The sequence below is a fragment of the Lepisosteus platostomus genome, chromosome 16 (assembly GCF_059453375.1).
Source record: "Lepisosteus platostomus isolate fLepPlt1 chromosome 16, fLepPlt1.hap1, whole genome shotgun sequence".
Taxonomy (NCBI): domain Eukaryota; kingdom Metazoa; phylum Chordata; class Actinopteri; order Semionotiformes; family Lepisosteidae; genus Lepisosteus; species Lepisosteus platostomus.
This window is the reverse complement of record NC_142626.1, coordinates 1,512,509-1,539,216: the sequence shown is the minus strand read 5'-3', so window position 1 is coordinate 1,539,216 and position 26,708 is coordinate 1,512,509. Positions and strand designations below refer to the sequence as shown.

The 26,708-nt window shown below is 59.7% G+C and overlaps 1 protein-coding gene across 6 annotated transcripts in view; it reads right to left on the bottom strand.

The window, feature by feature from the left end:
* LOC148646643 (pyruvate carboxylase, mitochondrial) overlaps positions 1–23,657 on the bottom strand; it is a 93,545-nt gene extending 69,888 nt beyond the window's left edge. The window contains exons 1-8 of one of the 6 annotated variants that reach the window (XM_088608613.1): positions 23,599–23,657; positions 19,271–19,327; positions 11,268–11,403; positions 10,747–10,931; positions 10,086–10,251; positions 9,290–9,435; positions 8,401–8,518; positions 7,821–7,972 (exon numbers count right to left, since the gene is read on the bottom strand). In XM_088608613.1, the coding sequence (XP_088464739.1) occupies positions 7,821–7,972; positions 8,401–8,518; positions 9,290–9,435; positions 10,086–10,251; positions 10,747–10,931; positions 11,268–11,403 (903 nt within the window). In that variant the 5' untranslated portion in view covers positions 19,271–19,327; positions 23,599–23,657. Of the gene's footprint in view, positions 1–7,820; positions 7,973–8,400; positions 8,519–9,289; positions 9,436–10,085; positions 10,252–10,746; positions 10,932–11,267; positions 11,404–14,570; positions 14,744–19,270; positions 19,328–19,682; positions 19,706–21,190; positions 21,447–21,598; positions 21,726–22,077; positions 22,278–23,598 lie in introns of those variants that run through there. The other 5 variants (XM_088608610.1, XM_088608612.1, XM_088608614.1 and 2 more) reach the window with 5 other exon arrangements.
* Between the last annotated feature and the right edge of the window lie 3,051 nt (positions 23,658–26,708).

The following is a 26,708-nucleotide window of genomic DNA, read 5'->3' as shown; positions in this document are numbered from 1 at the left end:
GATAACCAGCAAAGACGATGGAACCGCCGTCGTCGGCCGAAACCCATTAACGCGCACCTGCCTGGTCCGCGGACTCACCCCCCCAGCCCCCATCCCTCACCGGCTCTTCCAGCGTGACGCAGCACTGCGAGTGCGCGCAGGGTTTCGGCAGGCCGAGCCCGTTTAATGAGCGGTCTGCAATATGGAGTAAGAACGCTCCCCCCCCCCCCACCCACCAGCCTCGACCAGCAGGACCGGTCCTCCGGCCGCAAGTTTGTTTTTTACTCCTGAGGGGGGTCAAAACTCCTGGTCTCCCGGGGACATCGGATCCGAGATCCGGCAAAAACATCAAGCGCTTGCTGCGCCTTTCTGTTCCAAGATCAACCAGTCTGGGCCGATTAAAATCGAGAGAGGAACAAGACACACTTCTTCCTACTCTCCGTCCCCTTTCAGACCCGCGTACAGAATGTCAAATCCCCCCCATCCTCGGGTCCGAAGTCATCTCGGGAAATATATGTCTGACTCCAGGGATACAAAATTCCACTCTTCGCCGTTTTGCGTGCCAGAGCTCCTCTTCCTCAACGGACAGAACTTACGGCGGGGGAAGAGCTCCATTTTGCACAGAAACGACATGCAAGGGTCCCGCTGTTCATCCGGTACATCAGCAAGAACAGCTATGAAACAAGAGGAGGCTCTCCGGCCTTCTCAGTCCAATTGTTCATTGCTGAAGCAGCTAAGCGATCCGGGACCTCGAGCGATGAGCTCCAGGGACAGCCCGTCCCACTCTCCAACGAATCTGTGGGAAACGGGCCCTCCCCAGGACACATACAATACCTCAAAAAATTAATTGAGTGAAATTTTACATCTGAATGGGAGATGGGAAAAACCTGTCGGTCCTGAAGCCAAGCTGTTCCGCGTGTCTGTATTTGTAGTAGATTTCCTCCCCTAGAAGAGGAGCAGATTCCTCCCCGAGATCAACCCACCTCTACAAGGTGCATGTTCCCCCCCCCACTACCACATTCTTGATCCCTACAGGGGATTTATTGTTACCGTTTCCTATGTACTGTTTTGCAACGCACTGCCTACGTCGTGCAGTGTTGTCTGCTGTACTGTGTGTGCAAAGAGATCAGTGTGAATAGAAGCCCCCATGTCCCCACACACACGGTAGTTAACTCCTCTTCTACTCCACGAGACGCCCTCAGACGTTCAGGTGTAGACTTCAAGCTTGTGCTGGGGGGGGCGACAGTTTACTCATCCTCTTGCATGAGCTGAGAGAGTTTCAACCTCGTAACCGCCGACTTCAGCGCTCGGACAGCACCCCCAAAACAAAACCCCCCCCAAAACATGTACCCCTCCAACCGGGGTGGTCTTCAATTCTGCTCCGCCGTTCCGAGAAGATGGAACCCTATCCTCTTTCGGAGGAGAGAGGACACCCTTTAATATTCCACACAGCGCTGGTGGGGAGGATGGGGAGTGTGTGTATGTGTGGGGGGGGGGGGGGGGGGGGGACAAATGATCGTGACTACATTCAGAGGGGCTGGAAGTCTGCCAGTTGCTCGCTGTTTAGCTCAAAATTGCAGCTAATAAGTTCCCCTGTGGCTACAGCTCTCAGGATCTAACGACAGCGCAACTTTAAATCACTTAATACAACTACATTAGCTCCGCTCGGCTTCACGGGCACTCAGGCTCCTGTAATGACAGGCGGGCGGTGGAGGCAGGCCGCTGACCAACCGAGGCAGAGCGAGACGGACGTGGCGGGAGAGCACCATTACCACCGTGGGGTCCGACGAGGCCAGCGCGAGACAGTCAGGAACTGAATTATTAACGGCGCGAGAAGGAAGACGCTCTGCGTTTGTATTTTTCCCCGTGCCTGTTTGCGAAAGCACAAGCCCTTATCTCAAGCCCCAGGGGAGCCGAGACCAAAGTGACTTTATTTGCCGATATATTTATACGGGCTTATCGCCGTTCAAGAACGAATGCGCCGCCTCTTTCTCCACACTCTCGCTGTTCTGTGATTTCCAGCACAAAAACTCACGCGGATCAAACGGGGGATAGTAAGGTACCAAAAAAAAAAACCTGATTCAAAATTCTTCAAAGTACCGTGGCAGGAAAAAAAAAAAAACGCTCAAGTCTCCTGATGCTTCACACACACACACACACACACACACACATCTCCCAGCAAGCAGGCAAGCAGAACGTCAACATCTCCACAAAAATAACCCAACGCAAGCCGATTCGGAACAGCCCCGGCCTCTCTGTGCCCAGGGCCAGACCTGAACCTTCTTCAGGAAGGAGAAGGATTAACCCCACGCAGACCGACAGCACACGAATAAACGACCGTCAGGATGGCGGAAGGCGTAGAACAAAGATACTACATGCAAACCCTCCGGGGAAACTCCCGTGGACGGGGGGACGGAGACCGACCTCCGCGCGAGACTACGACGCGGCCAGTTGGAAGTTCTAACCAGTCCCGTTCCCGATCAATTCCAGATCCAACCCCTCAAGGAGATTTCAAGTGCTTGAACTGGAAAAGTAAGCCCAGCTAAAACCGAAACATGGCTTTGACCGATCTAGAGGGCAGAAGCGTCTCCGCCCCCCCAAAACTACCCCAGGTGGAAAATGAGGTCCAGATTGATCAACACCCGTGTCACACCGCGACTTCACCAGGGGCATCGGCTCTGGCAGAGGAACAATCCCCCCGCACTGCTCAGAGCTGATGGGGACGGAGCCGGGTTTTAGCCCGAGTCAGGAAGGTTGTAGAGCTTCACGTCTGCCACACCGTCAACAGGAAGTACAACTCGACGGCCGGGTGACAGCAGTCCCACTGGCATCCCAGTTTGAATTCACCTCAGGAGAAGTGAACTGTGCTACTGTAGCTGCGTTAGGCAAGGCGGATGCACTGAGCCGAGGGAAAGTAGGGGCTCGGCTCGGGCGCCCCGATAACCGGAGGAGGAGGAGGAGGAGGAGGAGGAGGAGGAGACGCCGCGATCGTGCGTTAGCAGGGAACCGCGAGTCACGGAGACGCCGCCGCCAAGGGAACGAGAGGGACACCAGATTGTGTCCCCCTCGGCGCACTCCCCCGGAGAGCCGACCGGGAGGAGGCGGGAGAGGGAGAGAGACGGGAGGGGGTCAAGATGGCAAGACGTTAAAAAAAAAAAAGATAATAGAACAGAAAAACAGTAAATAGGAAGACTGATGAGGGGAGAAAGCGGAGCGGACTGGTATTCTCAGGTCACGTAACGATGACGGATCTCTCTCCCCTGGTGCCGGAGCATTCCCATCATCCCCACCACCACCAGGAGCCGTGCGACGAGGCCGTTGATGGACATTCGCCATTACAGGGACGGCAGCCGTCCCCTCCCATCCCCGAGGACGGCTGAAGGTCTGTCCACGAGACAGGGCGGCCCCGGACACCCCCCTTAACGGAGAGCGCGCGCTTCGGGGGCGAGTTAAAAAGACATCGACATCCCTGAAGCTTGGGAGTGTGTGTGTGTGTGTGTGTGTGTGTGTGTGCGCGTGTCCCTCCCCTCCTCCAGACACGCAGCTTGGGTTTGACCCACTACTCCAACCTGCCCCTTCCTCTGGGGGCAGCTGACAGACCAGTGCCCCCTCCTGGGGTGGGGGGGTGGGACAGCAGCCTTGCACCCCACACCGCTGGGAAAAGACTCTCCTGTCTTGACCTCCCCCGCCCAGGAACTACTAGAGCGAACCTGGTCAAGACAGTCGGGTCCAACAGCTGATCCAGGACACGACAAAACCACAGGCTCGTTACTGGAGACACTTTCTCCACTTCAGGAGAGAAACACGTTTCCGACTCGCCCGGCTGAAGGATTTTCAAGTGCCGAGAGCGAGTACACACACACACAACTCAATTGATGTTTTTTTTCCCCCTTTCATTTCCGAACAGCGCGAGGACAACGCGTAATCCGCTTCATCGGAGAGCGCTTCAGCCTGCTCCTCCGCGGCACGTTCTCCCATTTTCTTCCCGCTATTGAAGTTCCGAGGCTAAAAAAAAAAAAAAAAAAAAAAACTCTGGAGCGAGACCGACTGCGATAAGGAAAAATTGGCTGTTTCTTCCCGGGGGCGGGAGGGGGAATCCAGATAAAATCCCGGGATGTCAGCAGCCCCTAGTGGACAGTTTATTTTATTAAACGAAATAAAGAGCCACTGAAGCGATTAAAAACGGATTCTTTGCTAACCCTACGTCCTTCGGATGAGACATAAAACCGAGGTCCTGACTCTCTGTGGTCATTAACAATCCCAGGGTGCTTCTCGAAAAGAGTAGGGGTGTAACCCCGGTGTCCTGGCCAAATTTCCAATTGGCCCTTATCAATCATGGCCTCCTAATACTCCCCCTCTATGAATTGGCTACATTACTCTGCTCTCCTCCCCACTGAGAGCTGGGGTGTGGGGAGCGTTCTGGCGCACTATGGCTGCCGTCGCATCATCCAGGTGGGGCTGCACACTGCTGGTGGTGGAGGGGAGTCCCCATTACCTGTAAAGCGCTTTGAGTGGAGTGTCCAGAAAAGCGCTGTATAAGTGTAAGCAATTATTATTATTATTATTATTATTATTACGTCCCCCGCCCCAGCTGACGAGCGGAGCTGCTTATTACAGGCCAGGGGCAATTATCTCACCCCACAGTAACTGCCCCCCTCGTGGCCCTGTTTAAGCCTCCGTCCCGCGAGGAGGAGGAGGAGGGTGCTGCTGCACAGCAGCTCGGAGCGAGGGCCAGGTTATCGCCCCGCGCCGCGAAAACCCATTTTCCCAGGAAACAAAAAAAACCTGCTGATGGAGAAGAAAAGACGCAGCGAATGGCTAACCTCGATATCGCCGCGCGCTCGTTCATCTCCCCCCCTTCTCTTGGCCAAGAAGAGAAATTCGTTCAGCTCTCCTCTTTCGCTGCAGCAGCTCCTCAACCTTCCTTACTGTCCCCCCTGGGGGGCGGGGATCGGCTCCCCCCAGGGTTAACGGCACGCCCAGACAGGAGACGGCACCAGCGGCTGGGCCCACTTCGGACCCGACGGGGACCCTGAACCCAACAGGTCAGCCCCTGCCCGTCTGAGGACCCAGATCCGATCCGCAATCCCGAAGGGGGCGCTCTAATCTGCTGGTACCGATCGCAGCAGGGGACCCGGATGTGTGTGAGGGGGTCAGAGGGGGGTTCACTGCCCTGCACACCCGGTCCCTCCAGCCAGGCTGGCTCTGTCGCTGGGAGGCCCCACCACTACTGGCTGCATCGGAAACGAACCCCTCCACAGCCCTGGGGGCCGGGCTCCATCAGAGCCCCCTCCCACAGCCCCACTCAGACCCTGGCTCTCCCACCTCCATCAGAGCCCCCTCCCACAGTCCCACTCGAACCCGGGCTCTCCCGCCTCCATCAGAGCCCCCTCCCACAGCCCCACTCGAACCCGGGCTCTCCCGCCTCCATCAGAGCCCCCTCCCACAGCCCCACTCGAACCCGGGCTCTCCCGCCTCCATCAGAGCCCCCTCCCACAGCCCCACTCGAACCCGGGCTCTCCCCACCTCCATCACAGCCCCCTCCCACAGCCCCACTCGAACCCAGGCTCTCCCGCCTCCATCAGAGCCCCCTCCCAGCCTCTCGGTCAAGCAGGGGGAGAGAAGAGAACTGGAAGGCAGGGGGTAGGCGAGGGAACTCGGACGACTCGCACGCTAAATTAAACAGAGGCAGGACAAGCCTGTCCGACAGGTTTTTAATGGGCAGAGGAGACCCCACCCCACTCCTCCACGCTGCCCACGCAGCCCTAATAAGCAGCTAATTAATTATCGACTCTGCGCCCGCCACATCCATCAGCAGCCCGCGGTCGATACCCCGGCCCGCTCCTGCCTGCTGTCAGAACGCGAGCTCTCTGTGCCAAACTCTCAACCCTGACGGAGCGTTAAAGAGCCCAAGACTGCCGAGTCACCGTTAAAGACGACAACATGCGCAGACACAGCCCCCCCCCACCAGCACACACAGACGTACTGCCTGACAGCACAGCTCTGCTGACAGGGCTGGCTGGCTGGCTGTCCACCTCTGAGACAGGACTCTCGGCTGCAAAATACAGTCCAGAGCCAGGCGACACACACACCCTACAGTCCAGAGCCCGCCGGTCCAGTCTGGGTCACACTGTACCCCTACAGTCCAGAGCCCGCCGGTCTCCAGTCTGGGTCACGCTGTACCCCTACAGTCCAGTCTGGGTCACGCTGTACCCCTACAGTCCAGAGCCCGCCGGTCCACTCTGGGTCAGACTGTACCCCTACAGTCCAGAGCCCGCCGGTCCACTCTGGGTCAGACTGTACCCCTACAGTCCAGAGCCCGCCGGTCTCCAGTCTGGGTCACGCTGTACCCCTACAGTCCAGAGCCCGCCGGTCTCCAGTCTGGGTCACGCTGTACCCCTACAGTCCAGAGCCCGCCGGTCTCCAGTCTGGGTCACGCTGTACCCCTACAGTCCAGAGCCCGCCGGTCTCCAGTCTGGGTCACGCTGTACCCCTACAGTCCAGAGCCCGCCGGTCCACTCTGGGTCAGACTGTACCCCTACAGTCCAGAGCCCACCGGTCCAGTCTGGGTCACACTGTACCCCTACAGTCCAGAGCCCGCCGGTCCAGTCTGGGTCACACTGTACCCCTACAGTCCAGAGCCCGCCGGTCCAGTCTGGGTCACGCTGTACCCCTACAGTCCAGAGCCCGCCGGTCCAGTCTGGGTCACGCTGTACCCCTACAGTCCAGAGCCCGCCGGTCCAGTCTGGGTCACGCTGTACCCCTACAGCCCAGAGCCCGCCGGTCCAGTCTGGGTCAGACTGTACCCCTACAGTCCAGAGCCCGTCGGTCCAGTCTGGGTCACGCTGTACCCCTACAGTCCAGAGCCCGCCGGTCCAGTCTGGGTCACGCTGTACCCCTACAGTCAGAGCCCGCCGGTCTAGGCCGGGCTCCTCCTGAGACCTGAGCTCCCCAGGCAGCAGCTGTGGTGCTGTGGGACTGTGCTGCTGTCCTGTGTGGTGTTAGCATCTCAGCTGGAAGTTGCTGCTAACAGCACTTTTTTTTTTTAAACTTGCAATCTATATATAGACCCACAGTACACTATGAATAATCCCCAAGTCCCAGAACATGTGTTTAGTGAACGTTATACATCCATGAATTTTTTGTTAAAATAAAGGGAACAAAATCTGGCGAGATCAGAAACCCGCACCATTAACGGACTGGAACCACTAGCGATCTACGGAACCAAGCTGTCCATTTCGGTCTCTCTCTCCCTCCGAGGGAAACGCACACCGTACTCAGGTAAAAATAACAAATATGCTTCTTGAATCATGTCAGAGAGCAAAGCCGTTTCCTCTGTGGGGGGTGAGGAGGCCCAGTCTACCAGACCCCTTTCCTGCAGTGAGCAGTGACCTCTGGTGGCCAGGCTGGGTAATGACAAGGCCGCAGACGAAAGCAGTCCAGCGACAAGGCCTATTATCACCCGTTACAATTAAGGGCGACTCAAGGTTTCTAATAACGTGTGGGGTGCCTTGACCAACCCGTTCTGCACCAGTTAACACTTCCTGTAACCCCCAAGCAAACAATCAGCTTTCACACCATAGCAGATCTTCACAGATATAAATATATACATTCTAATCTGTTTGCTGTTTTCCCATGTTTTCAGGTGTTACAGATCAGTGAATTGTGTATTTAGAAGCTGAGAAAAGTCTATGAACTGCGTTCAGCTGAAGTCAGACTCTCACAACTGACCGTTCCCATCTCAGACCGCTGCCCTCGCCCCCCCCCCGTCCTCCGGCTTAAACCCGTCGCGGAAGAGGCAGGCGACACCCCGGGACTGCGCAGAGCGCCGAGCTCGTTACCTGCTTGGCCAGGTTGACCGAGTCGGCGGTCAGGCGGTCCCGCAGGTGAGGGTCCAGCTGCGCTGCGGGGGCGATCTCCACCACCTTCTGGTGCCGGCGCTGGATGGAGCAGTCCCGCTCGTACAGGTGGACCACGTTCCCGAACTTGTCGCCTGAAGGGAGACAAGACACCGCGCTCAGCTCCCCGGAGACGCGTGGCGTCCAGGACACAGACCGGCTCCAAGGCGCTGCGTTAACCTGCCCCCAGGAGTCAGACAGGTGAGCCACACCTGAGACCCTGATCGGCTCTCCCTGGAGACACTGTTAACCTGCCCCGAGTGACAGGGGTCCCCCCCAGACCCGGTACCCACCCCCTGATGCGCACACTCTGCATTGGTCTTCAACCTCAGCTTAGACTCATCAAGGTCGAGGGGCTTAACCGACAGACCCCTCCCCGAGGGCAGATCTTAACCCCCCATGTCTCCCGCCGCCACCACAGAAAAGCCCCGAGCTCGGACCCGGTACCGCCCGCACAGAACCGCGCCTTCCTCGCCCGCGGCGCCGGACCCCACAGGGAACACCCAGGGCAGAGGCTCCTCACCCAGGATCTGCACCTCGATGTGCCGGGGCCTCTCGATGAACTTCTCCACGAACAGGGCCCCGTTCCCGAAGGCGGCCAGCGCTTCCGAGTACGCCCGCTGGTAGTTCTCCTCCAGCTCCTGCACGGACACAGAGACGGGGCGGGAGAGAGGTCTGGGTGAAGAACACCTGGAGTCTGGGGCCCCTTGCCTGGAGCACATCTCCATCCCGGAGAGCACCTCTGCCTCTCTCCTCTCACACCCGAGGTCAGCTCCCCAGCCTTTCGGCACAGAGCAAGCCTTCCCCTGCTCCTTCGCACACCAGCAAGTCTCTCGTTGGGTGCAGTACCCCCAACACACCACAGGAGGGCAGCGTACACTGCAAGGTGCAGCCCTCGGCAGCCACACTCGCCGTTTTATTTAAACGATGATTACAGGTCAGCCGAGTCGCCACATACAGCTACAATAACAGGATGGACGATGACACGACTGCAGCCTGTCAGCATCTCACACGACACCGTGGACGAGGCAGCCCCCTCAGCCAGGATCAGATAACCGCTTATCCCCAGGTAGACTAAACCAGATCCTGTCCCGGAAACACGGGGAACAAGGCAGGACCACAACCCGGATGGGCGGGACACCAGGCATGCCAGCTGGGGAGGAGAGGAGGCGCTCGGACTCGGGGCCCAGAGGCCACGCACACCCCTCACAGAGGGTGCCCCGGCCTGGTCCGGAATCGAACCCAGGACCCGAGAGCTGTGAGGGTTAACGCCCTGTCCCCCTGCTAGAAAAGGGTAATTGTAACAGTGATAAATGCCGTCAGCTCTCTTCGCCTACACAGGACGGCCCTCCCCCGCCCCCGCTGGCACCACCTCCGACTGGGCTATAGCGCCCCCCTGTGGGCTCACTCACCTCGTACCCGCGCACCACTCTCATGCCGCGCCCGCCGCCGCCGTAGGCCGCCTTGAAGATGATGGGGAAGCCGTAGGTGTTGGAGAACTCCTGCGCCTCCGTCAGAGAGGAGATTGGGGCGTCCGTGCCTGGCACCACTGGCACGCCTGTGGGCACACAGGAAGGGGGAGGTATTGACAGGTTAGTGTCCCGGGGCAGCGGCCTCCCACGATCTCACCCCCCAGCTGAGACCGCCTCCCCGAGCTCTCCCGCTGCTCATCTCGGTCACAAGCGCGACACCCGTACCCCTCCGCCACGACTCCTCCAGCTCCACAGAGGTTCAAACCCAGAGGCGGCCCGCTCACTGGCGCATCCGAAGCGCCAAACCCACAGTCCACCGAGACCCCTGCTCGCAAACGTCCCCTTCATTGCGAAACGACGGAGGGCTTCTCGGGGGACGAGGGGAAAAAGACGCCCAGCCTGCACACGGGGGAACTGGAGAGCGTTCTCTAAAGCGAGGGGTTGGGAGGGGTCACCTGGGATTGGATGGGCGAGACGGAAACGTCGCTCCGTTGGACACGTTATTGTGTATGAGGCATGTCGCCAACGACTGGCATGACCCCCACACAGGAGAAAAAGAAAAGACCCGTGAGCCTTATGAGCCTTTATTTCAGGAGGATGAAATAAAGACCCCCCCATTGCTGTATAACCCGGCAGCTGAGGCGCCCAGATACTGGGGGGACCCCCGCTTGTATTGGGTTGGATCGTCCGGGGGTCCGGCCGAGTCTCTGGGGTCCGGGGGGCGGCGGCGCCGTACCTGCGTGGACGGCGATGGCACGAGCCTCCACCTTGTCGCCCATCTTGCGGACCACGTCGGGGGCCGGGCCGATGAAGCGCACGCCGGCGTCGATGCAGGCCTGGGCGAAGTCGGCGCGCTCCGACAGGAAGCCGTAGCCCGGGTGGATGGCGTCCACCTCGTTCTCCTGCGCGGGGGGGGGGGGGGAGAGGAAACGGAAGATGGACCTTCCTGGCCGCGTGCGTCCGGCCCGGCCCGGACCAGCTATGACGCTCACCTCCTCCGGCTCCAGGAGTCCCATAGAGAGCACCCCCCACCCCCACCCCGGGGGCCCGCCAGCGCAGCGCACAGGAAGGGCTTGAGCAAGGCGCTTCCTCTGTGAGGCAACTGCCCCAGAAATCACAGGAAACCGCAAGCTGCCCATTCTCACACGGGACACGACAACACAGCCGAGAGCCGGAAGAGCCGAGCTCCAGCCCAGGAAGGCAACCCGGCCTGCCGGTTCGGTCCAGTCCGGTCCGGACCGGCAGGGAGGAGGAGGAGGGAGCAGGGACCAGGGATCAGGAGAGCACACGCACACACAAGCGAGGAAGGGGAGGCACAGCCCAGCTCGCAGAGTGAGCGAAGTGAGGGGGTGACGGATGAGACGTGCCCCCCCCTCTGGCCGGCCGGGGTGCCTCACCTTGGCCACCTTGATGATGTCGGGGATGTGCAGGTAGGCGCCGACGGGCGTCAGGCCCCGGCCGATCAGGTAGGCCTCGTCCGCCTTCTGCCGGTGCATCTGCCCCGTGTCCTGCTCCGCGTACACCGCCACCGTGCGGATCCCCAGCTCCGTGCACGCCCGGAAAACCCGGATGGCGATCTCTCCTGGAGGCAGGGACAGGAAGAGAGCGAGACGGCAGGGAATTAACACGAGCGCAACGTTCAAAACGTCCCCCCCGGAAACACGGCGTTCGGGACGCAACTGGTTCCGAGCGCTGCAGCCAGCTGGAGGTGCCCAGGAGGGCCGAGCCCCCCGCAAGCTGGCAGCGCTGTGGGCGAACTCAGCAGGGGGGGGGGGCGCCGGGCCCACGGGGCTGAGGAGCGCCGTGTCGAATATCCTGCACGCAGCCTTCATCTTCCTCAGCTTCAGGGGGCTCACAGGACCAGGGCGACCGACTCAAACCCCCCCCACCCCACCCCCACCACTCCTGCTGCTCTCACCTCGGTTGGCCACCATGACCTTCTTGATGGGCCGGTAGTCAACGCGCTGGGTGCTCTGGAAGGCCTGGGACAGCACCGACACCCGCCGGGCCCCGAGGAAGCCCAGCCCACCCCGGACCAGGCGCAGCTGCAACATCTGGAAGGAGAAGAGCAGGGCGCCACGGGGTCAGGCACAGCATGACAGGAGGGGGGGCAGAACAGAGCCAGGAACACCGGCTATCCCCCCCACCCCCCCCGAGCGGGTCTGCTCAGTTACACCACAGCTGGACCATCTGGAGCGACAGCAGCACAGCGGGCTCTCGCACACAAGCCGAACCCCTGCCATCGCCCACAGCTGCAACATCTGGAGCAGCAAGAACAGCAGGTCGGTCCGCCCCGGCAGGCGAGCCGACCTGGGTTCGAGTTCGGGATTTGAGCAGCTTCAACGGTGCTTTTCTTACAAAAGAGCAAGTCCGCTTGGGTCCCGTGTAGACACGCCACATTTAACCTCGACATCAAAGCACTGAGGAAGGGAAGAGGGGGGGTAGAACAGGACCTATCCGCCTAGCCAGAGCTGTCAACCGCAGGATTTAAAACGCTCAGCTGCCTGGGCGCACAGCTCGGTTGGGAGGCAACAGCTCAATTAAATCCCTGGATCTCGCCCAGCCACTTCTCGGAGGACATGGAGGAACTGGCTTCAACGACATGCCCGGGCAGCTTGTTCCACACTCCCACCACCCTCTGTGTAAAGAGGGGCCCCGCTGTCCCGACTGAAGGATCTCATCATCCAGCTGCGTCTCGAAAGGAGCCAGGATACCGGCTTCAACAGCACGGCTGAAGTGCCACACTCCCACCACCTTTTGTGTAAAGTGCCCCCCCCACCTTCTAATGTCCCTGTAGTTTCCACTCAAGACCTACAGTTCCTGTTTTATTGGGGGGGGGGGGGGCGGCAAGAAAGCAGCAGGGAAGTTGGTGGGAAGAGTCTCGGGAGTCTGGCGAGCAGGAGAGGAGGGCACGCGACTCCTCTCATTCATGAAGAGCCCGCGCCAGGCGCCGACCTCTGACCCAGTTTCCAGCGCCGGCCCGGGTCAAAGAGCAGCGCGGCTCGGGCTGTTGACTCTGGCTCGCTCCTGACGTCAGCGGGAGTTCGTGTTCTCTGCGCCCCCCCATCCACAGTGGCTCAGGGAGGGGCGCAAGTTCAGAGTGGAGACCCCACACCCCTGGGGGCCACCTCCCGTTTCCCCAACCGCTGCAGAGAGAAGGTCACGAGCTCCCGCAGGTCCCTCGGCCTCAAACTGAGCCACGACTGCAGGGACCTACAGCCCCGAGAGACCCCAGCCCGGGACGAGCCCCCCACAGTCCTTAGATAAGCCCCCCTACAGCCCGGAGACCCCAATTCAGGGTCCCAGTCCGGGACGAGCCCCCCTACAGCCCTGAGACTCCAGCCCGGGACGAGCCCCCCTACAGCCCGGAGACCCCAATTCGGGGTCCCAGCCCAGGACAAGCCCCCCACAGTCCTGAGACATGCCCCCCACAGCCCCGAGCCCCAAGTTTGGGGTCCCAGTCCAGGACGAGCCCCCCTACAGCCCAGAGACCCCAGTTCCGGATGTTCCAGGACTCCAAAACCCAACTGCGGTCAGGTGTCCCGTTTTGAAGGCTTACTAAAAATATTTCCCCCTCGTCAGTCTACAACTTCCCATCAGCACACGGAACAGGGAAGGTTCAGAGGAAAGGAACTGGCCAATCTACTCCCAGTCAGCATGACGCACCTCACTGCTGCCATCGCCTGCCCTTCTTTCGGTGTTACTATTATCAAGAAAACATGACCAAACACCTCAAACTGGCAGCCTGCTGTGGGCGAGGGCTCATCCGGGCTCGAATTTCAGGAAACGCCAAGTGACCTGAAAATACCTGCCTGCGCTCCGAGCACCCTCCCTCCCACTCGGCGGCCGAACGCAAGGGCCCACACCGTCCGTTTCCTCTCTCGGGCCGGACAGGAAGTGACCCCTCCACCCCCAACCATCTTCCCAGAAGCCCTTACAGCCTGGGTCAGAGAAACCCACACCCAGGGCACACTTAAAACACGAAGAGGCAGGCTTCCCCTTCTTGAAAGGAAGTTTAAAGCCAATAACAGGAAGCAGTTCTTTACACAGAGAGTGGTGGGAGCGAGGAGCAAGCTGGCCAGATTTTTTTGTTGAAGCAAAAACTTTTTTTTAAAAAAAAAAACACCTACTAATGAGCTAACGGACAGCCCAAATGGGCTCCTCGATTATTCTAGCATTCCTGCAATGACTAAAAAAAAACACTTCCTCTTGCAGAAGTTGGATGAGCTCTACGAAATGTGCTTCTGTTTGCCTAGAAAAGGGGGCACAACGCAGAGGTCACCTGCTCACGTCAGCAGCAGTCCCCCGCAGGGGGGGGGTTTGAGGGGGGGGTCAAAGGTCGGTGCCTGGCAAGACTGGCGCAAGGGGAACATAAAAACACACGCGCGCAAGGCGTCATCAGGCTTAAGCGTTAAGACAAACATCAACAGAACTTTGAGCCAACAGTTAATTGCTCACTGATAAAACTGGTTGTCAACAATCTGGAGCCCCTGCTGTCGGGCACCGCTGGCCCAGTGGGACCAGTGCCAACAGGCCCTGCCGCAGCGCAAACACCAGAGGCGGGAGCCTTGGGGGAAGAGATCCCCGTTCCCAAGGGAAAACCGGGCAGCCGGATCTCCGGGTAACCTGGGTCCTGAATTCCACCCCAAAACGCTGGGCGCAACTGGTGTGGGGCACCCCCAGCCTGGCACATTGTGCACGTCATCCCCCCCCAAAAAAAAAGAAACACCTGTTGCTTCACCAGGATAGCTAACAAGCAGGCAGATCAGTGTCTGTTAAGCCCTACAGGGGAACGGACCAAAGAGGTCAAAGGTCAAACGCCCCCGGTATCGGACAAGATGAGCAATGCAATTTAGGGGGGAAAAAAAAGTGTCTCCTGCACAATGAAAAGCAAGCCCTGCTCACTTTCTCCAGTCACGGTCAGTCACAGTTTGGAGGGTGTGGAGGAGCCTGAAATGTGCGCGTTCCGATCGGAGCATCCTCACAACCTGTACCCCTTTCCCAAGCCTGCCCCTGCAGCGCCCCCAGAGCTGCACACAGCCGTGAGAAATCTGTCCACAGCACACAGAGAGTGCATGTTGCACAAACTTCCTGCGGCTAACCGCTGGAGTTTTTTCTTTTAAAAAAAAAAAGCTTGGCTGAAAACAAAAGAAATATTTCAACAACGCACAGGGGTGATCGAGCGAGCGAAGCAGTCAGACGGACAGGACTGGTAACTTACCGCGGCTCTGACAGCCCAGCCCAAACCCTCAACCCAAACACCAAGACAAGCGCTGGGACACAGCCGGGACTCGCAGGAGAGGAGCAGCCAGAGAGCGAACAGACAGGAACAGACGCACGCTGGGTCTCAGTGCCTCCTCACCCGAGACGGGCCCTGCTCAAACTACAGCTGTGCTCTCTCTCTCTCGGCTCTTTCCTTATGCAACGCTGCACGCCCCTCTGCTCCCCTCCAATCGCCAGCTCTCTCCGATAACAAGAGCCACAGGGGCGCGCAGATTTGAAGAGCGCGAGAGAGAGGAGGGGAGGAGTGTCTCAGTGTGTGAATTCAGGGGCAGTCTGAGAGGAGAGGGACAACAGTGTCTCCAGTCCAGTCAGGAGTGTCTCAGTGTGTGAATTCAGGGGCAGTGTGAGAGGAGAGGGACAGCAGTGTCTCCAGTCCAGTCAGGAGTGTGTCAGTGTGTGAATCCAGGGGCAGTGTGAGAGGAGAGGGACAGCAGTGTCTCCAGTCCAGTCAGGAGTGTGTCAGTGTGTGAATTCAGGGGCAGTGTGAGAGGAGAGGGACAGCAGTGTCTCCATGTCTCCAGTCAGGAGTGTGTCAGTGTGTGAATTCAGGGGCAGTGTGAGAGGAGAGGGACAGCAGTGTCTCCAGTCCAGTCAGGAGTGTGTCAGTGTATGAATCCAGGGGCAGTGTGAGAGGAGAGGGACAGCAGGGTCTCCAGTCCAGTCAGGGGTGAGTCAGTGTGTGAATTCAGGGGCAGTGTGAGAGGAGAGGGACAGCAGTGTCTCCAGTCCAGTCAGGAGGGTGTCAGTGTGTGAATCCAGGGGCAGTGTGAGAGGAGAGGGACAGCAGTGTCTCCAGTCCAGTCAGGAGTGTCTCAGTGTGTGAATTGAGGGGCAGTGTGAGAGGAGAGGGACAGCAGTGTCTCCAGTCCAGTCAGGAGTGTGTCAGTGTGAGAGGAGAGGGACAGCAGTGTCTCCAGTCCAGTCAGGAGTGTCTCAGTGTGTGAATTGAGGGGCAGTGTGAGAGGAGAGGGACAGCAGTGTCTCCAGTCACTGTACTATAAGAGTACAAATAAACTGAGGTCCACTGATGAGTTAGCTCTCTCATCAAATAAAATGGACTTCCACCATCCTTCACTCGTTCAGTTCCCAGTGCATCTGCAGTGGACTCCAGGTGGACTGGACAAGCTGTGCACAAGGCGAAGGGAGGGGTTAATCTAGGAAATACAGGGGAAAAAACCCCCATCTAGAGAGCAGGCACAGCGAGGCGCGTCAGGGCCAGTGTGAGCGGGGGCGGAGGACGGCTGTACCCGTGTCGACTGAGCACGTGCGCGACACACCTGGCAGCCCGAGCAAAACAAAAACAAAAACAGAGCACCAGCGCAGCATGTGCTCTCACAGACACACACACACTCCCGGGAAACACAGCTCTGCCTCTGACGGGGTTACAGACCAACCACCACCCCCCAACATCCCACACTCCCTAACAACTAGAGGGCAAACAGCACTCGCAGAGATCAGTGTGGAGTGGGCGATTACACCGACTTCAGGAAAAACAGTTTAACTATTAATAGAGGCTCGTAGGAGCAGGCCTGCCCTGCCCTTTCGCAATTTCTCTGAGCGCCGAGGGCAAAAGAAGACGGCAATCCGTAGAGCCTCATTTCCAGCCCGACAGGACCCCAAGGAAAGGGCGTTTTTCCCCCCTATACGTTAACCTCTGTGCTCCGCGCCACAGCCCCACCCCAGCCACCCCGAGACCCCCCCCCACATTCCACCCCGTCGGAGCAGATCCCTTTCCTGCTCTTCGAGATGAAAATCCAGATCTCAGCACCCCAACGCCATCGCCAGAGAACCACAGATAACATGGGTGGGCAGATAAGTTTTTGGCCCTTTCAGACCCAACACTCAATGGCCTCAACAACCCCTGGACTCAGTTCTGTTCCGGCACAGAACGTGCTTTTTAAACTCGTACTGGAGCACAGGGATCGCTCCATTAGACTGGCACATTCAGAGGGATTACATCCCTGGCATCGCCCCTTCACCCGGATTCACTTGTACTTCCCTCTTGAGGAAGCACCAGCCTGCAGAAAATCGGGAGAGGAATCTTAACCAAGAAGCCCGGATCAGTGATGCCACAGGCCTGGCGTTCCTGGGACTTTAATCTGGTTACCAATCCGGTTTATTCCTTTAATTCCCCCACCCTGCCACACCTCTGCCTCTCCCTTCCCTGTTTCCCAAACTATCAAATCTCTGCAAGTCTGAAAAGACTTGAAGTCGTCTGAGCAACTGGCTTTTCACAGACTGTAACTGGAAACCGACTCCCAGCACAGGGCACAGCCCCATTCCTGCCCTCCTCTCCTCTGAATGAAGAGGAATGCAGCACACAGATTTCCATTCCTTTCGGATTAAAGCCTGCAGATACAGCTGGATTGTCTCGAGAGACAGAAGCAGAGAGAGACACAGACAACACTCACAGGCCAAATACCTGACCTGGCGAGAGAAGACACCAGGAGAAACTGGACCCAGGCAGGGCTGGCCTCCCAGGGAGGGACAGCCAGGCCAGAGAAACTGGACCCAGGCAGGGCTGGCTGCCCAGAGAGGGACAGGCTCAGTGACCACATCCAGGCCAGAGAAACCGGACTCAATTATGGCTGGCTGTCCAGATGATCGGTTGTGCTCCCAGAAACCGATAAGGCAGAGTTGCACTACAAGAAATACTCCAGTATCGGGGAAACATTCTTCCCTAAAATAAATCTAGTCCCAGAATCCCCACATCTGCCGGAACGGGAACAGCTCCCAGTCCTACCGGGGGAGGAAACTGGACAGAGCTACAGCCCTGCGTGCGATCTCCCCTCACAACGGAGGACGGAGACGGGGAGCCTCTCGGAGCCTCATATCCTGAGCCACAGAGCCACTGCTCCGCCCTGTTGACTTTAAAAAGACCGGTCAGTCGCTCCCTTTGGCCATGCCCATCAAGCCCCTCTGAATGGGGCAGGCAAGCGCAGTCATGTCTGTCTCCAATCAAGCCTAAAGGGCTCTGTACACCCCAGTCACGCACCCGCTGTCCCCAGGCCAAACGGAGGCCTACGGGGGGTGGGAACAGGGTAAGAGAAGGACAAGAGAGAGATAAGGAGTGGGAAAGTCAGAAGGAGAGAAGGAACAACACAGGGAAGAGAAGGCAATCTTAATCCCTTCCTGAGGTTAATCGGTCCTGTGACAGAAGAGCAAACAGATAAGCCTGTTTGAGCACCTGAGCGAGAGGGCTGTGGCCTCCCAGCGATCTCCCCTGCAGGCTGGGTCTGTCCTTTCCCCTCCCTCATTATCAGGGCGAGCCAGCGCTCACACCCTCCCGCGCGGAGAGCGAGCCCCTCGCTCAACAGAAGCCGTCCTCCCCCCCCCCCCCTTAAAAAGCAGGACTCCAGACCGACCCTGCTCCGGGTCGAGGCTACTGTTTCCGTACCCTCTCCGAGCTCCCTCCGGACACCCGGGACGGCCCCTCCCACACCAGCACACCCCCAGGCCGGGAGACGCCCCGGGGGCAGTCCTGCGTCCCAGTCGCGCTCGTGGGGGTTACTGCGCCGCAGAAGGAATGCTGTCCGGCCACGTCCCGCTCGGGGAACCCAGCCCTCCCCCCCCTCCTCCCATTCCGCCCCAGCGCCCTCAAAACTAACTCACAAACCGGGGGCACGCCTGCCTGCCTGCCTGCCTAACACGAGGGCCCGGCCCACCGGCGCTGGACTGACTCTCCAGCTCGACCTTTCACCCACTGACACCCCACATCACGACTGTGGCGCACCCCCCCCACCCCCCAGCGGATCACAGCCCGAGAGCTTCAGTACCGTCGACCAGGCCGCAGGAGAGAACGCAGCCCAAGACCAGCGGATTAGGGATCAGCTTCCACCTCCAGCCGATAAGACGGCCGACCAGCCCACCTGCAGCTCCTTCAGCAAGTCCCCCGTATGGGCCACACGGACACACAGTCTTCACTGTCCCCAGCACACTGCACCGCACACGCTCGGGACACACCGCAGCTCTGTGTATAGCGAGCTCTGCCCCGGTTTCTTTCATACCATTTCTACTGCACTATGACCCATTATGTAACCTTATTCTGGAACTTGAATTCGGTTAATTTTGTTAATCCCCACCCAGCGAGCTCGTAGAAAAGACACTTCATTGGCAGCAAATACCGCCGCACGCCGCGTTTGTCCGGTGTTGGATCAGCTTGGACTGAGTTTCGTGGGATCTCGCGGGGAGACGCTCCGCTGCTCCCTGTGCCAGAAGGGGAAATCGCCAGGGCTGTGGGGGGGGGGGGGGGGGGAATAGGGGCGAAGACTCTGCAAACACCCCCCCGACTCCAGGGGGCGCTCTGCCAGATGTGCACTGAGGCTGGGCTACAGTGGCTTACTGAGGTGGCCCCGGCCCAGTCTCAGACCAGTCACACTGCAGAACCCCGCCAGCACCCCCAGCCAGCTCCCCCAGGGGGACGCCCCTCTTGACCTCGCGGAGCCCCCCGGACGAAGCCGAGCAGGCTCCGACGCTCCGGGATCCTCCCGGGAACACCGGGATGAAACCCCGGGATCGAGCAGCTTTAACCAAGCAGCCGAGAAAGAGAAGAAAGTTTTGCACGTGGAGGCGAAAAAAGAAAAAGAGGAGGAGGGACGGGATCCCAGTAGTTTCAGGAACAAAAAAAACCCATCTCACCCTTGGGAAGGAGATCCAGAAGAGAGCGGAGAAGCCGGGCCCACAGGAAAGTCACTCCTGGAAGAGAAGGAATGAATGAACAGGTTAGGGCCGGACGCGAAGGCAGCACCTGCTACTGCCAGCGCACAGTAACTAGACACCGGGACAACACGAGCCTCCGCCGGACCAGACAGCGCCTACGGACCCCCACAGGGGACCGCCGGTCACGGGACATCGCCGCCAACCTCCCCGAACCCGTGACCAGCAAGGGCACGCCAGAGCCGGTTCTGTCGGGGGGCAGGGGCCCAGGGTGGTCATGGCTCTGCCCTCTGGGGCAGGAGGCCACGAAGAGCAGGTTCTACAGTGCCGCCGAGCCAACTCCTGTTGCACAGCGGTGCGGCCCGGCCCGGTCCGGGTTTCAGCGGCGCCTCACCGACAGCTCCAGCTGCACGAACGGGCAACCGGGACACCGGGGGGACCGTCGCTGAGCCGGATCAGCCGGCTGGCAGCACTGCCCCGGCGCGCATCGCGGACCAGGGCTTTACCGTCGCAGGGCTCCTGGGACCCCGAGAATGACACCCCGCGGAGGGACAGGCAGGTCAGTAACCACAGACTCAGAGCTCCTTCACATGCTGTCCGCTGCCAAGCTGGAAGCCCAGACAATGGAGTTACTATTCCAGCTTTTCCCAGCCGGGCCCCTCCGGAGCGGACAAAAGCCCAGCTCTCTCTCGCTCGCTCTCTCTCTCTCCGAGATGAAAAGGAACGGCTCCGAGCTCCGAGCAAGCCCCCCCCCCCACCTCTACACACACCCCTGCTGGAGACGCCGGAGGAATGCCAAGCTCTTCCCGGCTCGGAATTCACCCCCCGGGTCTAACTGGCACAGGAAGGAAAAAAAAAATAAAAAGTCAAGCTACCGCCTGCACAGGCAGAGCTCCTGGGCCACACCCCCCTCGGAGCTCCTGTCCCCGACTGAACTCCCCCCGCAGGGGCAGCCCGACCCGCCGGGGGTCTCCCCGCGCCGCCGATCCGCTGCAGGAACAGGGGGAGCCACGAGGCGCCCGAGAGAGAGAGAGAGAAAGAGAGGGAGGGAGCTCCCTCAGGGAGGCGCTGCAGCAGAACAGACTCTGCGGTAGAACCCCGGGTCAAGACACCAGACTCTGGGTCCCCCCACCACCCCGGCCTGGCTAGGCTGGATCGGAGGGATCCGCAGTGGACTGCAGCACCCCCTACAGGGCGAGCCGGCGCTCCACCACAGGAGCGGGCACTGGAGACGCCGGGAGCAGCGGAGCACAGGGATTAGACCTCCATCCAGACTCGCCGACCCGGTTCCCACAGGATCCTCACCGCGCCCACAAGGGCCGGGGTAGGGGCTGCCACCAGAAGGCCGGGCACCTCGCTCCACACTCCCACCACTCCGTGTGTAAAGGCGCTTCCAGGTAGTTCGCACTTGTCCCCTCCAGCCCCCGGGTTGAGGCACCTGCCCCCTCCAGTTCCCAGGGCTCGATCCCGGGCCCCACTCCCACAGACGAGCTGGGTGGGGGGGGGGGGGGTAGTAAATCTAGCCGCAAAACGGAACGGCGAAGGCCACAGCTGTTCCCGGAGTCGTCCCTCCCCCCCCCCCCCGCACCACACACAGCCCGAGAGAGAGAGACGAGGCCGGAAGGCTAGGAGGAGGAGGCAGCGAGCTCCACACCCACGCCTATTTCATCATCCACTCCAGACACTCGAGAGGCTGCGCTCGGGAGCGCCCACGTGGAACCCGGGACACGCTCAGGCCGCGACAGACCCTCTGCCCGGGAGCTAAAAATAGGCCGGGCGCCCCGGCTCTGTTCCAGCTCGCGGCCCGGCGCGGCGAACCCCAGCAAAACACGCGTGGGTCCGGCGTGTCGCCCCACACCGCCCCGCGGCCAGGCGTGCCCGGGGGTCCGAGCTCATTCTCACCTCCTTCGCCAGGCGCAGCAGGGCTCCAGCTGTCCCGGCCCGGCCCGTTCCAGCCCACGCTGTCAGGAACTCGGGTTCTGAACGTGCACTCGCCACCGGAACAGCACGACCCGGAGCGCAGGCTGAGCCCCACGCAGTCGCGAGCGTGCGGTTATGATGGGGAACACGGCGTCTCGCCCGCGGGGAGTCAGGTGTGCGAACCTCCTGCACAGACAGCGCCACGCGTGACGGGACGGGACGGGCCGGGCTCACGTCACGGGGTCTCCCCCCCTAATCAACCGATACCTCCCGACCCCCCGTGCGCCCCAGCACACTCCACCTGTCCCGGAGGGCGGGGTGCGCGCGCTGTGGGCTGTCCCGGGACACGAGCTCGGACCCGCAACCCCGACACACCATGCGCACACACACCTTTGTTACTTAGTTCGCGTCGGATAACACGCCCCTCCAAAAATAAAAAACACGAAACCGCCACTCGTCTCCATCCGGCAGCACGCTGTGGAAACACACGCCATTCCGGCAAACCTTCAACACAAACTTCTGCATGCGCCCCCTCCCCGCCGGTCCACGGGTGACCAGACCCGCCCCCCCCCACACACACACCCACAGTCAGAGCCCCAGCACTGATCCCGCAGGCAGGGGGGGCGGAGAGAGGAGAGCGGGTCAGGCGCTCTGGACGGATCTGGTCCAGCTCGCCCGGGACTGATGTGGGGTGGGTGGGTATGGGGGGCAGAGGAGGAGCAGGAGGTACTGGGGGGGGGCAGTGTGGGGGATTCACACGCAGCCCTCGGCCGCGCACACGCGTGCGTGCTCCCGATCAGCTGGGCGAGAGGGAAGCGTCTCCTGACAGGCTGATCACTCAGTCGTGCCTTCTGACCGTAGTCACTTACCTCCTGGCGGCGACACGGCTCTGAGACGACCTGCGGAGTCGCTTCCTGCGTGTCGTGCCCCGGGCGCCTCTCCCCTGCCCGCACAGCGCTTAGCGAGGGTTACAGGGGAAAACACGGGTGCTGGATGGTCGTGAAGCGACTTCGCTCCTGACACAGGCGACACCAAACTCAGGTGCAAACTGGCCAGCGAGCTGCCAGACGTCTCGCATAAGACCTTTTAAGGCCCTCCCACCGTCCCCTCCCCTCTGCCCGTATCAGCCTCGCCATTGGCCCGCTGCCGACTGCCCTCGCCTCCCGTTGGCTGAACTGGGACTCAATCCCACCGGCGGGCCCGCCCCCTGCCCCCGCCGCAACCGCCGCTGCTGGTTGGCGAGAACTGGGTCCGGCCTTTTCCCCGCCCCCTCGATGCGGCTCCCCGCAACCCATTGGCCAGAGCAGACCCAATCCGACGCCCCGTGAGGTTCTATTGGCCCACGCCGCCGCCGCTCACACACGCCGGGCGGCTGGCTGGGGACCCACCCACTACCTCACGGGGCTCTCCGCGCCGCTATTGGCCGAGAGCGCTTTCCGTCGCCTGGCGCCGGGCTGCTATTGGTCCGGGAGGGCCTGCGCGAGTCGTCATGCCTCGCCGCGCGCCCGCGACTCGAGGGAGGCGCCTCGCGACTCATTCATTCACTTCAAAGCGGCGACGGCTTGCTCGCGCGCGCGCGCTCGTCCCCGGCTCTTTTAAGCGCGTGAACAGCAGGAGCTCGGAGTTAAAAGTTAAAATGTTTGAAATAGTTGTAGTTCAGGTCCGTCGTCTGCACAACGCGCCGTTCAAGACATTCCCCAAACACGCCCCGCTTTTCCTGACGGCTGGAGCCTCCGTCACACACAAACAAATCATATATATATATATTCGTCAACACTGAATCCAACCCGCTAATAAGAGCGGTTTTCACTCTGAAAGAACATTATTAATTGCTTACACTTATATAGCGCTTTTCTGGACACTCCACTCAAAGCGCTTTATAGGTAACGGGGACCCCTCCACCCCCAGCAGTGTGCAGCCCCACCTGGATGATGACAGAACTACCAACAGGTGCGCTTTCCATCGCTCCTAAGGGCATCTCAAGAGGAACAAGATATCCACGCGGGTCCGCATGCAAGCCCGACTAGGAGTTATTCCCAAATCAGTGTCCTCTAACACACACCTGTACTGTTTCTGGAACGGCCCCCAGAAGCTGTGTTTTAAACTGGCGCTGCGCCCCCGATATGAATCATAATCTTATCGCAGAAGCAGTATCACTGCGTTAGTTACTCGCGAAACATCACGAAGGCATGTTTCAGAGATACGCCCACTTCGAAAACCCTGTATTATTTCTGTTAACGTCCCTCACGGAAAAAGATACATTTAAATTAACACCCGCGGTGGGTCCTCAGCTTTATTCCTACAGCTTCCCTCAGAAACAGATTTAGAAATAAGCCCGACGGCCTCCTCGATATTATTTCTGGAATTTGCCTAAAAAAACCACAAGTTACCTGGTTCGAGTCCTGGCTCGAGGGAAGAGAACTGGAGAAACGACGAGGGCGCGAGCGACGTGACCCCCTTTTGACCTCGGAGGGGGGGGAGGGGTCACGGGGGGTTTCTCGTGAACACGCGCGGCCCGGCGCCCCGCGTTCCAGCTCGTTAATTGGATCAGACACGCACGTGCGCTTTGGCCGGTCGTCTCGGTTTCAAGAGGCGGCGGGATGCACGCCGGTCCGGTCCGGTATCCCCCCCCTGTTCTGGCCCGGGAAGAGGGTGTAGCCGCTGCGCACGTCCGTGTATCGCGTTTGGCATCATTGCTGAATTCACAAGGACGTCAGAAACATTACAAGCTACCTTCGGGGCCATCTTTGCTAATTTGCAATTAACGGATCTGGGGATCTCTCCCAGCTGGGTCTGGAGAGAAGCCGGGGTACCACCCACCCACCACTCTTTGTGCAAAGAAGTGCTTCCTGTCTCGCCAGGAGGGTCTCATCCAGCTGGAGAGAAGCCAGGATAGCAGCTTCAACAGCAGGGCTGGGCAGCTTGTTCCACACCCCCGCCTCCCTCTGTGTAAAGCGGTGCCTCAAGCCCTGATTGAACAGTCTCGTCCGGCTGGGTCTGGAGAGAAGCCAGGCGATCGGCTGGGCAGCTTGTTCCACACCCCCGCCCCCCTCTGTGTAAAGTGGTGCCTCAAGTCCTGATTGAACAGTCTCGTCCGGCTGGGTCTGGAGAGAAATCTGCTCATTCCTGTGGGGAGGGGGGTCATGCCAGCCTGAGCCGAAGGATTTACATTCCCCCCCCCCACCACCACCACCATCCCAAAGCACATACAGCAGGGGCCCTGCTTCTCCCCAGTGATGAAGCAATTTCAATGAACTCTGTGTTCTCAACTGCCTGTGATGAATCAACGTTCTCGTAAAGAGCTTTAGCAAGCCACCTGACCGTTGTCCCAGCCTGGTGAAAACAAGTTTCCTCCATCCATCACCAGGTGGGGGGTACACACTGGTGGGGGTGGAGGGGATCCCCATGACCTATCAAGAGCTTTGGGTGTCCAGAAAAGTGCTATATACGTGTAAGAAATTATTATGATTATGATTTATGCATATTTCCAGGTCTTAAATAAAGCTGGACGTCTGTCACCGTCTGATAGTGCTGCGCCTGTACTGCCAAGTGCGAAGTGTTTATTTAAATACTTGGGTTCAGCGAGAGTAAAGGGATCACCTGCACCAGGAAGCGGGGTGGCGGTGGGGTCCCCGGTTTCGGGAGCAGGGAGCCCCCCCTGTTTGTGCCATAATCCATCCCGCCGCCAGATGGCGCTAGGCGCCCGTGCTCGACTCTCGCTCGACCCCGGCGAAGTGATCGATCGCTGGCTCCCACTGCCAGCGGGGAGAAATAGAGACAGGGGTGCACTTCCTACTGCACTGTGACAGATATTCTGGGATTAGAGAAACATTCTTCCCGAAATTCAGAAATCTAATCCCAGAGTTCCCACACCTGCCAAAACCACAACAGGTCCCAATCCTACTGGGAGAGGGAGGAGGGAACTCAGTTGATCTGGCAGCCCAGTATGTGATCTCCTGTCCCAGCCTGAGGAACAGTGAGTCTGTCTCCCAATAATGCTCCAGCCGCCTACAGTACATGTCAATATTTTATAATATGTCTTTGTTGTAAATGTCTGTAACATGTCTGTAGATTTTATTTTACTTCTATTTTTTGTCTTGTTCCATGTTCATTTTATAATTTTTATTTGCTTTGGCAACACTGATTGTACCCATCGGTCATGCTAATAAAGCACCTTGAATTGAATTGAATTGAAGTGATCGATATTGAGCACGAGGTGGCAGTGCGCCTCGTCTATCCGGCCGTCGGAGAGAAGCCGGCTCCGACCATCCCGGTGGAGGTCGGGGGAGCTCCCAGGTAAAACGCCGACAGAGACAGATTCCCTGGAGCCGAGACTGGACTCAGGACTGCGGGGGCAGGGCAGGGCAGGGAGCCGATGGTGCTGTGTGCGGTTCAGCGTGTTTCAGAAGCAAGCCGTCGGTACGACCGCTGGGAAGGTGAATCTTAATGAGCTCTGTACACCGGTGCACAGCACTAAAAGCCAGAAGACAGAAGACAGGCTTCTAATCCAGCTGTCAGAAGCAGCGCATTTCTTGGGTACACAACTGCCAGCATACCTGCTGGTGTGGCTCCCCCTGATGTCCAGGGTGGTGTCCAGTGAGAGGTGACACCCAGGGTCCCGTGTGTGTGGGGACCCCAATCTCCCTGCACCCCAGGGCTCAGTGTCCCCCGTCTCTGTCCAGTGAGAGGTGACCCCCAGGGTCCTGTATGTGTGGGGACCCCAGTCTCCCTGCGCCCCAGGGCTCAGTGTCCCCCGTCTCTGTCCAGTGAGAGGTGACCCCCAGGGTCCTGTATGTGTGGGGACCCCAGTCTCCCTGCGCCCCAGGGCTCAGTGTCCCCCGTCTCTGTCCAGTGAGAGGTGACCCCCAGGGTCCTGTATGTGTGGGGACCCCAGTCTCCCTGCGCCCCAGGGCTCAGTGTCCCCCGTCTCTGTCCAGTGAGAGGTGACCCCCAGGGTCCTGTATGTGTGGGGACCCCAGTCTCCCTGCGCCCCAGGGCTCAGTGTCCCCAGTCTCTGTCCAGTGAGAGGTGACCCCCAGGGTCCTATATGTGTGGGGACCCCAGTCTCCCTGCGCCCCAGGGCTCAGTGTCCCCCGTCTCTGTCCAGTGAGAGGTGACCCCCAGGGTCCTGTATGTGTGGGGACCCCAGTCTCCCTGCACCCCAGGGCTCTGTGTTCCCTGTCTCATGTCCAGTGGTAGGGGACCCCAGTCTCCCTGCGCCCCAGGGCTCAGTGTCCCCCGTCTCTGTCCAGTGAGAGGTGACCCCCAGGGTCCTGTATGTGTGGGGACCCCAGTCTCCCTGCGCCCCAGGGCTCAGTGTCCCCAGTCTCTGTCCAGTGAGAGGTGACCCCCAGGGTCCTATATGTGTGGGGACCCCAGTCTCCCTGCGCCCCAGGGCTCAGTGTCCCCCGTCTCTGTCCAGTGAGAGGTGACCCCCAGGGTCCTGTATGTGTGGGGACCCCAGTCTCCCTGCACCCCAGGGCTCAGTGTCCCCCATCTC